The 13,193-nt window shown below is 39.9% G+C and overlaps 1 protein-coding gene across 1 annotated transcript; it reads left to right on the top strand.

The window, feature by feature from the left end:
- The first annotated feature begins 8,069 nt into the window (after positions 1-8,069).
- LOC133873272 (uncharacterized) lies at positions 8,070-9,341 on the top strand. Its single transcript, XM_062310995.1, has 2 exons — positions 8,070-8,316; positions 8,437-9,341. The coding sequence occupies exons 1-2, from the start codon at positions 8,070-8,072 to the stop codon at positions 9,339-9,341; spliced, it is 1,152 nt and encodes a 383-aa protein (XP_062166979.1).
- The last annotated feature ends 3,852 nt before the right edge of the window (positions 9,342-13,193 follow it).

Raw genomic sequence — 13,193 nt, 5'->3', positions numbered from 1 at the left:
ACGTCCGGACGGTTGCAATTCTTCTCCACATCTTGCCTTATCAAGGATGGCATTCGGACGGTGTAGACCTATCGTCCAGACGTATGCAGCTATCTTCCCATATCCGTGTCTGTGAAGGAAAACCTAATTCTCCTCAAACTCTGACTAGAGTCCGGATGATATTGCCACATCGTCCAGACGGATGCACTGAAACACTGGAATCTTCCTGAAGAGCATCTAGACGTGTAGCCAAGATGTCCGAACATATCAAACCTTGAAAATTATTGTACTTCTAATTTATCAAGTGTGTGCAATAGAGTGCAACAAAATATCAAAATGCAGAATTAAAGGAGACAGATATTTTGTTGACGAAGTGGAAACTCAGTTAAGAGAAAAACCACTCCGAGGCAGCCAAACCCTGGATATCCACTATTCAAAAGACAAAGCTAGTTACAAAGCAGTAGCACTCATATACCCTTATGCAGTGGTCGTACCTTGAACTCTAATGTGTAACCCAACACGAACGCCTCCCAACCAAGTCTCCTACTTGAAGGGGTCTTCAATGGAATCCTTTACCTTAGAGTCAACCCCTAAGATAGACTTCAGTTTCAGCACAGCAACAGCACTTGGCAACGGCTTGAGAGTGAGCAGATCAGCACAGTAACTCTAAAATATAACTCTCTAAGCTCTACAGAATTCAATACTGAATTCTTGCAGTTCTGAAGCCTAGGGACCTCTATTTATAGGCTACAGGTTCAAATGAGCGTCTGGCTTGATAAAACTAGGCATCGTCCGAACGGTGGACATAAGGCGTCTGGATGGACAACTATGCGATCAGCTTTCCAAAAATTTCGCTGAAATTCTTTCCTGATTTGAGCCGTGTTCGGACGGTGTTGCCCTGTCGTCCAGACGGTCGCACTTCAGCTGTACGCAATTTCAATATCAAGGCTTCGCGCATCCAGAACAAGGGAATGGTCGTCCGGATGGTTGATCAGAAGCACGTAATTTCCATATAAGTAGCTCGTTTGTTCGGACCATAAAGGCTGTTGTCCGGACGTCTAAATTTTGAATGTGCAAGTTGCCTTATGGATGAGCGTGTCCGGACGGGAATCCACATCTTCCGGACAATTCCAGCGATCTTCCCATATCTGTGTTTTGGAAGGAAATCCAATAGCTGGTCAACACTGAGTGTCATCCGGATGTGCTGCTGAAACGTCCGAACGGATGCAAGTTAGAGCAGTTCGAAGCTTCACGACACAGAGGAAGGTCTGGACGGAAAGTTCTCGTCGTCCAGACGGATGATGCTTGGACAGTTGAGCATCCGGATGGTATATCACATTGTCCGGACGGATGTTGCTTAACTGATGAGCGTCTGGACGAAATACCACGTCGTCCAGACGGATGCAAAGGATCTGACTACACTGTCTTAAAATCCACATAGAATCTTCTAGAAACATATATCTGAAGAAGACTTCTAAAAACTGACTAAACCCCTGATTAAATGCTCATTGTTTATGTTACTGACTGATGAGTGTCCAGGCGTTTCACTAGGCTGTTCAGACGATAAACGCAGGATCCGTCTTTTGCTGAGCTGTAGACTTTGCAGAGTCTCCTTAGAGTCTAGAAATTCCTTCTTGATGCTTGTGACACTAATCTTGTCATAATAAGGCCCTTTCCATATTGGAAAAATATACTCTAAATATTTGAAGACTCTGAACTGATACGGCATCCCTGTGAAATCAACAACATTACATAGAAGTGATTTTGTCCAACAAAATGCAGCCAACACAAAAAATAACAAACCTTGAACTGTTCGAAGCTTCTCAACACTGATGGGCGTCCAGATGGTATTGCCACGTCGTGCGGATGAATGTTGCTTACTGATGAGCGTCCGGATGCTTTACTGGGCCGTCAGGATGGAAACAAAGGATCCGGCTTTTCTGAGTTAGAATCTGCACATAATCTTCCTGGAATTTCTAAAATAGCCTTCTTGAAGCATGTGACACTACAACTTGTCATAATAAGGCTCTTTCCATATCAGAGAAATAAACTCTGAATATATGAAGACCATGAATATTTGAAGACTCTGAATTATACAGCATCCCTATTAAAGCAACAACATTACATGATAGTGATTTTGTCAATAGAATGCAGCCAATCAAAAACTAACAAACTCCCCCTTGGCCATTTTGGGACAAGAATTACTTGACCGATTAAAAATACATACCCGATCTAAAACTAAAAATACTCTCCCTTTTTGTCTCAAAAGGACAAAAGGTAAACAGAATATAGAAAAACTACAGTTATAAAATACTCCCCCTAGATGTCTTAACAGGACAAGGGTAAACAAAGTATATAATATCCCAAAAATACAGTTCGAAAGTCCAAACACAGGAAAAAGAAAACTGTAGAAAATCCAAATAATCAGAAGTTTGTAAAACAACTGATAGAGGGAGGAACAAAAATCCTCAAATGACCAAATCTTGCTGATCACTGAATCAAGTGCTAGGGACCATAGACTGAAAACCTTTAGTCACTTGAGTCGGCAAAGCCTGAAACTGATCATCTACAAATTGAGATCCTCTAGGCAACTGGTTTACAAGATGAATGAGAAGATTCACCACTAAACCTCTAACTGGTGCAGATTTGGAGAAGAACTCATCTAAATCTTGAGACCTTTGGAAATTTGACAAATTACTTCAAACAAAATTAATTTTTCAAATGATCCATCTGTCGGACACTGTGCTGGGAACCGCTGGATGACATATTCCTGAACCAAAATTAAACAGAAATATCTCCAAAAATACCACCACCAAGAAAAATTAGATTCTATTAGTTCTTAAAACAATGTGGTATTTCAAGATTAACCCAGCACACAGACAGAATAGGATTTTCATACACAGTATCTCAAGAAAATAACCCAATCAGCAAATATTCCAATATTCTAAAAAGCACAAAAACTTTAAAAGAACAAAGGAAGACACAGAGAAGATCATGGAATGAGAAGAGATGTGTAGAGAATGCCAATCTCAGGAGAAATCCGCGAGAAAAACACACACAACATGGTAGAAATAGGAAAGAAAAATGCAATGATGTGCGGATGGCAGAGAAAGAGATGCAAATCTTAAACCTGTAGGGATCCCGTTTGGACGTGTCACTTAACCGTCCGGACGGCTACTGCCAGATCAACAATTGGCAAGACCGCGTGTGTTCGGACACAAGAATAGGTCCATCTGAACGCTCCACACTGAAAATCCGAAACTAGAGGAAAATTTGCAAAAAAAAATATTTTCCCTCAAGTTAGCTTCAAGACGCACATGTATAAATTACTGGTAAGACAATCAAATAGCAATTCAAAAATATGCAAAGATATAATTGAGAGTTAAGTATTCAATAAGCACAAATTTCCCTACAGATAGTGTTAGTATTTTTATTGGCTACATTCTGGATAAAACAAAAACACTTTATGTAATGGTTGCATTTTAACAGGATAGTCAGTTTTCAATTTAGAATCTTTATGTATCCAGACAATGATCAAATCAAAGACTATAACTGATCACAAGCTTCTACAAAATGTCCATGAAGAGTCCTTGCAAAATCCAAGACAAAACAGCCGGTTCCTGTGCAACCGCCCGGACGTGCCTTTGAAGGCATCCGGACGCCTCGTAGTGTCTTACAAATAAACATTGAAGACGTCCGGACGCCAGACCAACACCGTCCGAACGATAGGTCAATCAGTATTCAACAAGGAGTTTGATTTCAGAAGTCGACACTGTTTGGGAAGTCTCTGCAAGCCATCCGGACGACGTGGCAACATGTCCGGACGATGTCCAGTAGTTCAAAATATTCCAGAGTTCCGTTCGAACACAGAAAGGATTTTAGCGAAGACCATCCGGACGCTCGGTCAAGCCATCCGGACATGAACCCGATAAAGATATAATTACGCTGTTTTTGAAAGGATATTGCAAAAAACCGTCTGGACGTGGCTAACTTCCGTCTAGATGCTCGCCAGCTAGAGTTAGAATCTCAGTAGTTTTTTAGGTCTCTTGAAGCCTATAAATAGGGGCTCTAGGCTAGCGTTTAGTACAAACTTCGATAGTGAATTCCATAGTGCTTTGAGAGGGTGTTTAGGGAGAATCGAAGATCCACTAGATCTCGAGCCATTGCCGGTGTGTGCTCAAGTGTTCGTGTGAAGTCTATCTTAGGGGTCGGCCCTAGGGTAAAGAAATCTATCAAAAACCCCTTCAGGTGGAAGATCTGGTTGGAAAGCGTTCGTGTTGGGTTACACGTCAGAGTTAAAGGTATGACTACTGCATAGGGTTATGTGAGTACGAGTGTCTTGTAACTAGCTTTGTTTTTGGATAGTGGATTTCCTGGGTTTGGCTGCCCTAGAGTGGTTTTTTCTCTTCATAGAGTTTCCACTTCGTAACAAATATCTTGTCTCATTTAAATTCCGCATTTAAGATATTTGTTTGCACACAAACACACACACTTGGTTTAAATTAGAAGTCAATAAATTATTTTCAATTGGTATCAGAGCAGGTTACACTTGTGTTTTAGATTTATTTCTTGAATGTGATCCATGACTTCTTCTAACATAAATCTTCCTGAGTTCTCTGAAGATGATTTTTATGATTTCTCTAAAGATACCCTTTTGATAGGTAAACTCTTTAAGAAATCCAATAGAGAACTCAAGAAGATTAGGCAATAAAAGGAGTCTTTGATTTTTCAATTATCTGAATTACATGTTTTGATTGACTCTTTGAAATCTGAGAATACTATGCTTTTTGATACAGTTGATGCACTAGAGAATAAATTAAAAGAATCAGAGGATCTCTTGGAAAAATTCTCTAGTAATAATTTGAAAAGCATGCTTTGTATTCATATAGATATTTCTAACAAGCCTGATTTAATTGTTAATGATTTAGGTACTTCTACTTCACATGCTTCTGATTCTGAATTAGATTCTATTGATATTATGCCCGTGATAGAAGATACAGCTTGTTTAGATAAATCTTGCTTAACTAATCATGTGATGCCTAACTCCAAGGAATCAGGAATACAAGGTAAGTTTATTCCTAAGTGTCATAATTGTGGGAAGATTGGTCATATTAGGCCAAATTGTTATTTGTTGAAATCCCTCAGGCCTTGGATTAAGCAGGATGCTCTAAGGAAAAGTGAAGTAGAAGATTCTTCCTCATCAAAATATGTCCCTGCATAGGAGACATATAAAAGGTAAGGGCAATATTGTTTGTAAGAATGCTAACCATATTTCTGCAGAGAAAGTCAAGCAGCATTCCAACAAAAGAAGCCTGCCCACCTATCATCACTTCGGCATCACCGGTCACATCTGACCCAAATGTCCACATCTTCAGGCTCAGAAGTCGAAGGTTCAAAAGGAGCTGCCCACAAAAGCTAAATCAGGCACTCTACCCCTAACTACATTCCAGGCTCCACGGCATCAGCAGCGACAGCTAAGTTGGTTCCTGCCAATCAGAGTGGCAAATCAAAGAAGAACAATTCAAGGCGCTACAAGAGAAAGCTACAGAAGCCCATGAGCAACCATGGCTATGAAGGGTTACTGAGCCTAATGCAATGTATGCTAATGATAAGCGTTGAATGTTTACATTCAAAGCCCCTTAATTTACATATGTTAAACCCTAGTTTGTGTTGTTAAATAACGTGTTAGTATGTTTTAGTGTTTCATCTCTTTTTTAGGTCTTAATTGAAAAACAAGAAAAAAGTCAACAAGATAAGCCTAATGAAGATATGTGAAGTTCAAGTGTTCCTGCCTAGAAGAAGAAAATCGATCAAGTATATTCGATCGATCGAAATTACATTGACTGAAACAATCGATCGATCGAAATCTACAAGGCAAAATAATTCGATCGATCGACTTCGGATATTTCAGAAAGATCTTCAGATGTCGGCAGCTTTTTGTGTGGCTCAAATTCATCCTCAAGTTGTGCGGTTCTAAACAGAAGTTGTCACCATCATTTTGTACGGCTGAGAGTGATTGTTAGAGCTAAGTTTGTTGTACCAAATCCTCTATAAATAGAGGATGGACGTGTGGGTTAAATAGATAGTTAGTTTTAGTTGATAAATTGTATTTTGAGTTTTTGTGCATCCAAGTGATGCACTCTTTTCTTCATGTTTTCCAGAGAGCTATTTTCAAGGTATGTTTGTGCTGTAATTTAGTCTAAACTCGTTTTTATAGTAAGGTGAAGTTGGAGTTTAATTCATTTAAGTGTTCTTACTATTTTCTTTATATTTCCAGCACTTCTTTCTTCTTCTTCCTATTGTTTTTGTGTTATTTTATGTTGAAAACAATTCTAGAATCCTTAGATTCCAGAGCCCATAGCTTGTTCTTTAATGTTCTACTTAGAATTTCTTTTCCTTAAAGCTTGTTTTTGAGTATCTTTTTAGTTGTTAAAGTAGATTCAATAATCAAAGTTAGTAGTTTTTACATCTTATTAGTGTGGGTTGTAGTTTTTATATCCTCTAGAGTAATGGGTTCTTCTTCTTCTATAAGAGAATTCCATAACTCCATGAGTAGCTAATTTAGTTGTAGGGTGTTGATGAACTCTTTCTAAGGGCCATGGGGTAGATTGTGTTGTTCTTGGATTTCCATATAAGTGTGATGATTAAATAACCTAAGGATGGTTGTGTAATGGTGCTCATGACATAATTTATGTGAATTTGATAAACTCATGCTAGGGAACACATATCTCTCCACACTCTTTCTAGTTTAATTATTGCTTAAAGGTTTTTCCATTCTAGTGTAAGTTTAGGTGGAGATTATGTGTTGAACTAAGATGATTTATGCTTTTTCCATGAATGTGTATGCTTATTAATAGACCTTATAATCCATACTAGGAAGCATGAATTATTCAACCCTAGATTTGAGTTGAATGACTTGTGTATGAATAGATGGTTTATCATTGTCTTTAACTAAAGTAATTTCATATTGAGGTCGTCGTGTGATTGACAATCATTACGCGCTCGTATTTCATTTGTGAAAGAAATTCGAGAGGAATACAATATACCATGTGCTTAAGGATTGAGTGAAATCAATGCCCTACACTTTCCTTATTCTTAGACTTTTCATTTTTACTTGTTTAGCTTAGTGTTAGAACAAAACAAATCATCTTTTTCATAATTAAATTAGGTAACGTTTTTAGGTACTTCATAAATTGAACAACCTTCCAATCCTTGTGGTACGATACCCTCCTTAGTACTATACTACAAAGTCCCGTACTATTGCGAGTGGTTAAAAATATTAAAATCCACGTAGTTGTGAAAACCGATTAAGTGTAAAACCAAATTCCTATTTTTAAATCATCGGTTGGACCGCTACCAATTTTTGGCGCCGTTGCCGGGGATTGCAAACGGTTGTTTGTGAAGTGTTTAGGATTTTATCTAGTTTAATTCTGTGCATATTGTATATTCTGTGCATAAGCGGTTTCGGTTCTGTTTTAAACTGTTTTTGGGTTTGGACACTGATTTGGTTCTGTTTCTGCACAATTCTGTTTTCTGCAGAAGTACATTCGATCGATCTATTTTTTAAACCAAAAGAATCGATCGATCTAACAATCGATCGATCTCAATAGTTTTCGATCGATCGACAATATCGATCGATCGCATTTATCTTCGATCGATCGACCTATCTCAGTGACATCTCAGCAGCTGTTTCAAGGCAGAAACTAATTTTATTTTCTATTTTTGTCAATATTTCATGTTTTTGTACAAATATCACTCTTTTAGGATTCGGTAGAGTTTGTTCTTTTGCAGAGAAAATTCGATCGTGCGACACATAAGTCGATCGATCAACAAATCGATCGATCCATTTTGAAGTAGATCGAGCGACTTTGGTGGAGCAACAGAGACTACTGCATCAACTGGAACTCTGCTGAAACCAGTATTTTTTCTAAGTCCTTGTGTCGTATATATTGTTTTATTTTTGTTAGTTTATGTTCGGTCGACGGTCGCTATTATTGCCTATTATTCCATACGACCTAGACCTAGAGCGGATTCCTAGACGTCGTAGATCCGAAAGGAACTCACGTCGAAAAGCCCGCTCGAAAACACCTATGGCTGAAGAACAAAAGCCCGTGTTGTTGAGGAATCATTATGTTCCCACTACATACACCCCTTCTTCAAGCCTTCAGCTGCCGGACATTACGGCAGCTCATTATGAAATTAAGCCCAGCATTATTCAAATGCTCCCATCTTTTTATGGGCTTGATAACGAGGACCCCTATAAGCATCTTGATGAATTCCTTGAGACTTGTTTAACTATGAGATTACAGAACATTTCTGAAGATGCTTTGCGTATACGTTTGTTTCCATTTTCTTTAAAAGATAGAGCGAAATATTGGTTGAATTCCCTAGAGACTAACTCTATCACTTCTTGGGCTCAGATGCAACACGAGTTCCTTAAGAAGTACTTTACCATAGGGAAAACAAACCAAATACGGAAAGCCATAACCGGTTTTTCACAAATAGAGGGGGAACCTTTTCATGAAACTTGGGATAGGATGAAGGACCTTCTACGGAGGTGTCCACATCATGCTGTTCCCAAGTGGCAGCTTATTCAGTGTTTCTATGATGGCTTGACAGAGCCTCATAGACAAATGGTAGATGCCTCCTGTGGGGGTACGTTTATGCTTAAAAGTGAAGATGATGCGTGGATTCTGTTTGAAAACTTAGCTGAAAATTCTTTACACCATTCATCATCTGGTCGTAGGGCACCTGCATCTAAGAACCAAAGAAGTGAGACAATTTTCGGAGTAAGCCATTCCTTAGATGTGACTACTAAGGTAGATGCCTTATCAAGAAAATTAGATCAGATTATGGCTGCTGGTTTTGCACCTACAACTGTTTCTCACATTCCACCTCCACAGGAAGTTTGCTCATTTTGCTCTAATCCATCGCATCAGGCGAAAGATTGCTCCGTCTTAGGACAATTCTCTGAAGTTCCTCATGAGCAAGTAAATGCAGCCATCTCCAGACCGGTTAATGATCCATATTCTCATTCGTATAACCCAGGATGGAGAAATCATCCAAATTTCTCTTGGCGAGCTCCAGGGAATCAGGGACCGACTATAGGAGTGCATAATCAGGCACACCCTTTGCCTCCTAATCAATCCTATAATCCCAATTATCGACTCCATCAGTATCAGTCAGCTGCTCCTCCAAGAAATTCTGCTTTTGAGGATAAGGTTTTAACTGCACTTGGCAACTTGGAAGCAAATACTCAATTGCTGAATTCTCATTCCCAGTCGATTGCCAAGTTAGAAGGTCAAGTTGGACAGCTGGCAAATGCATTTAATCAGAGAAAAGAAGGGAAACTTCCCTCCTAACCAATAGCCAACCCTAAGGGACAATACATGGTCGATGGGAGTGCTTCCGACAGCACCACCCATGAGCAAGTCCAAGCGGTTACAACTTTGAGGAGTGGAAGGACAGTCGATAATCAGGTCAGGCAGAAAGACACTGAAGAAGGTGAATCCCGATCAAATCCAAAGATACCCCTTGAGAATCCAAAAGATAAGTTGAAAACCACTCCTGAGATACCTTATGAGCCTAGAGCTCCATTCCCTGAACGTCTCAAGGAGCCTCCTATTGCTGTGAAGCAAGGAGAAAGATATCAAGAAATGATGGATGTTTTTAAAAAGGTACAAGTTAATATACCATTTCTTGATGCTATCCGACAGATCCCACCTTATGCTAAGTTTCTAAAAGATTTGTGTACTCAAAAGCGTAAGATGAGGAAGCGTAGTCCATAAAAAATTATTTTGACCGAGCAAGTAAGTTCTTTGATACAACATGCTGTAGCCCCCAAAGTTAAGGATCCGGGTGCTCCCACTATTTCTTGTATTATTGGAGACCGTACCATTGACAAGGCACTCCTTGATTTAGGTGCAGGTGTTAATTTGTTACCTTACTCGGTCTATGAGCAATTAGGACTCGGAGAGTTGAAGCCCACGACGATTATCTTACAACTTGCAGACAGATCCGTAAAGAAACCTCGTGGTATAATTGAAGATGTAATCATTAGAGTGGACAGGTTCTACTTCCCAGTGGATTTCATTGTTCTTGATACAGAACCTGTCCCAGACCCCGCAAGGTTTATCCCAGTCATCCTTGGACGCCCTTTCTTAGCTACGGCTAACGCTTGCATAAATTGCAGGACAGGAGAAATGGAGATAACCTTTGGGAACATGAAGGTAAAGTTGAACATTTTCAATGCTTTTCAGCATCCATCAGATATTAATGAGTGTTTCTTATTGGACATGATTGAAGAAACTGTTAAAGACACACTCCCCCACCTTTTGATTAAAGATCCATTGGAGGCTTGTCTATCTCACTTTGACTTTGAGGATTTTGATATTGAGCATTATGTTGGCGAAGTCAATTCATTACTTGATAATATGGCTGCAATAGACTTTCCTCCTTGGAAAGTACCAAAGGAGCCGTTACCTAGTTCGTCAGGCATCCCTCCTATTCCTTCTCTGATCTCCCCACCAAAGCTTGAGCTTAAGCAGCTTCCTGCGACACTTAAGTATGCTTTCTTAGGTATAAATGATACTCTCCCAGTTATTATTGCATCTAACCTACAGGATGACCAAGAGAGTAATTTACTCGATGTTCTAAAGGAACACAAGGAAGCAATTGGTTGGAGTGTGGGAGACTTGAAAGGAATTGATCCCTCCATATGCATGCATCGTATTCATCTTGAGGATAATGTTAAGCCCTCCAGGGAGGCACAGAGGAGATTGAATCCTAATATGAAGGAAGTAGTCATGAAAGAGGTGGTGAAATTATTAGATGCGGGTATCATTTATCCCATCTCGGATAGTACATGGGTGAGTCCCATACAAGTGGTACCTAAAAAGTCTGGTATCACTGTGGTTGAGAGTTCTTCTGGTGACCTAATTCCTCAACGCACGACCACTGGATGGCGTGTGTGTATCGATTATAGGAGACTCAACTCTACAACTAGGAAGGATCATTTTCCATTGCCATTTATTGATCAGATCCTAGAACGTCTTGCAGGCCAAAGTTATTATTGTTTCCTGGATGGTTATTCGGGATATAACCAAGTGGCCGTTGATCCCAAGGATCAAGAGAAAACAACTTTTACCTGTCCCTTTGGTACCTTTGCTTATAGACGCATGCCCTTTGGATTATGTAATGCACCTGCAACATTCCAAAGGTGTATGATGTCTATCTTTTCGGATATGGTAGAAAAATTTCTTGAAGTGTTCATGGATGATTTTTCCGTTTTTGGACCTACATTTGATGAATGTCTCCATAACCTTCACTCGTTCTTCAACGATGCAAGGAGACAAATTTGATATTAAGTTGGGAGAAGAGCCATTTTATGGTTCAAGAAGGGATTGTTCTGGGACATATAGTGTCCAAAAGAGGTATAGAAGTAGACAAGGCAAAAGTGGAGTTGATTTCTAAACTTCCACCACCTACCACGGTTAGGCAAATACGCTCATTTCTCGGACATGCTGGCTTTTATCGTCGCTTCATCAAGGATTTTAGCAAAATTTCACGACCCTTGTGCAATCTTCTTGCCAAGGAAACTTCGTTCAACTTTGATGAAGCATGTTTAGATGCATTCGAGACACTTCGCTCTCTTCTATCCTCAGCTCCGATTATGAAGACTCCCAATTGGTCTCTCCCTTTTGAGATTATGTGTGATGCATCCGACTATGCAGTGGGTGCTGTTTTAGGTCAACGTGTGGACAAGCTCCCTCACGTGATTTATTATGCTAGTAAGACTCTTTTAGAAGCACAAGCAAATTATACCACCACAGAGAAGGAGTTACTAGCAGTTGTTTTCGCCTTGGACAAATTCCGCTCTTATCTTTTAGGGTCCAAGGTGATTGTATACTTTGATCATGCCGCATTGAGGCATTTAATGGCCAAAAAGGAAACAAAGCCCCATTTGATTCGATGGATACTCTTACTACAAGAGTTTGATCTAGAGATACGGGACAAGAAAGGATCTGAAAATGTTGTAGCTGACCATCTTTCTCGTATACTTCTTGAGTCCTCTCTCCTCCCAGTGCATGATTCCTTTCCGGATGAGCAACTGCTTGAGATCACGCCTCAAGAAATACCATGGTATGCTGACATAGTTAATTATCTTGCTACAGGTAAGGTCCCTTCTTATTGGTCTAAGCAAGCTAAGGATCATTTTTTCAAGCAAATCCGATCCTATTTTTGGGAGGATCCTGAACTTTTCAAGTACTGTGCTGATCAGATTATTCGCCGTTGTGTACCGCAAGGTGAAATTCATAGTATCCTCATGTTTTGTCATACTCTAGCATGTGGAGGACATTTTAGTGCGCAAAAGACTGCGGCGAAGGTTTTGCAAAGTGGATTCTTTTGGCCATCCTTGTTTAAGGATTCTTTCAAGTTTTGTAAGGCGTGTGATCGATGTCAACACCTTGGAACAATATCCCGGAGGGACATGATGCCTCTAAACCCCATCCTAATTGTGGAAATTTTTGATGTATGGGGGATAGACTTCATGGGACCCTTCCCGCCGTCTTTCGGATTTGAGTATATTTTAGTGGCGGTAGACTATGTATCAAAATGGATAGAGGCTGTGGCAACCAAAACCAATGATCATAAAGTTGTTGTGAAGTTCATTCAGACAAATATTTTTAGTAGATTTGGTATGCCTCGAGCAATTATCAGTGACGGAGGAACACATTTTTGTAATCGATTCATAAAAACATTGCTTGTCAAATACTCTGTCACTCATAAAGTTGCCACACCCTACCATCCTCAGACAAGTGGCCAAGTGGAATTATCTAATAGGGAGATAAAGAGAATTTTAGAGAAAACGGTTCGGCCGGATCGCAAGGATTGGTCATTGCACCTCAATGACGCATTATGGGCCTACCGTACAGCTTTCAAGACACCGATTGGCATGTCGCCATATCGGCTTGTTTATGGCAAGGCATGCCATCTCCCTGTAGAGTTAGAGCACAAGGCTTGGTGGGCAATCAAGACCTATAATTTTGATATGAAATCTGCAGGGTCCCACAGAAGGTTACAATTGAGTGAGCTTGAAGAGCTCCGCAATGATGCTTACGAAAGTGCCCGGATGTACAAGGAAAGAACGAAAGCATTTCATGACAAACACATCCGGCCGAAGACTTTCGTTCCAGATCAGAAGGTATGGCTTT

The sequence above is a fragment of the Alnus glutinosa genome, chromosome 7 (assembly GCF_958979055.1).
Source record: "Alnus glutinosa chromosome 7, dhAlnGlut1.1, whole genome shotgun sequence".
Taxonomy (NCBI): domain Eukaryota; kingdom Viridiplantae; phylum Streptophyta; class Magnoliopsida; order Fagales; family Betulaceae; genus Alnus; species Alnus glutinosa.
This window is presented reverse-complemented; position numbering and strand designations above follow the sequence as displayed.

Excerpts from the sequence above, each read along its gene's own strand:
- LOC133873272 (XM_062310995.1), top strand. The coding sequence starts at position 8,070 with ATGGCTGAAGAACAAAAGCCCGTGTTGTTGAGGAATCATTATGTTCCC. Across the intron at positions 8,317-8,436 it reads TGAAGATGCTTTGCGTATAC|GGAAAACAAACCAAATACGG; the intron begins GTTTGTTTCCAT and ends ACTTTACCATAG.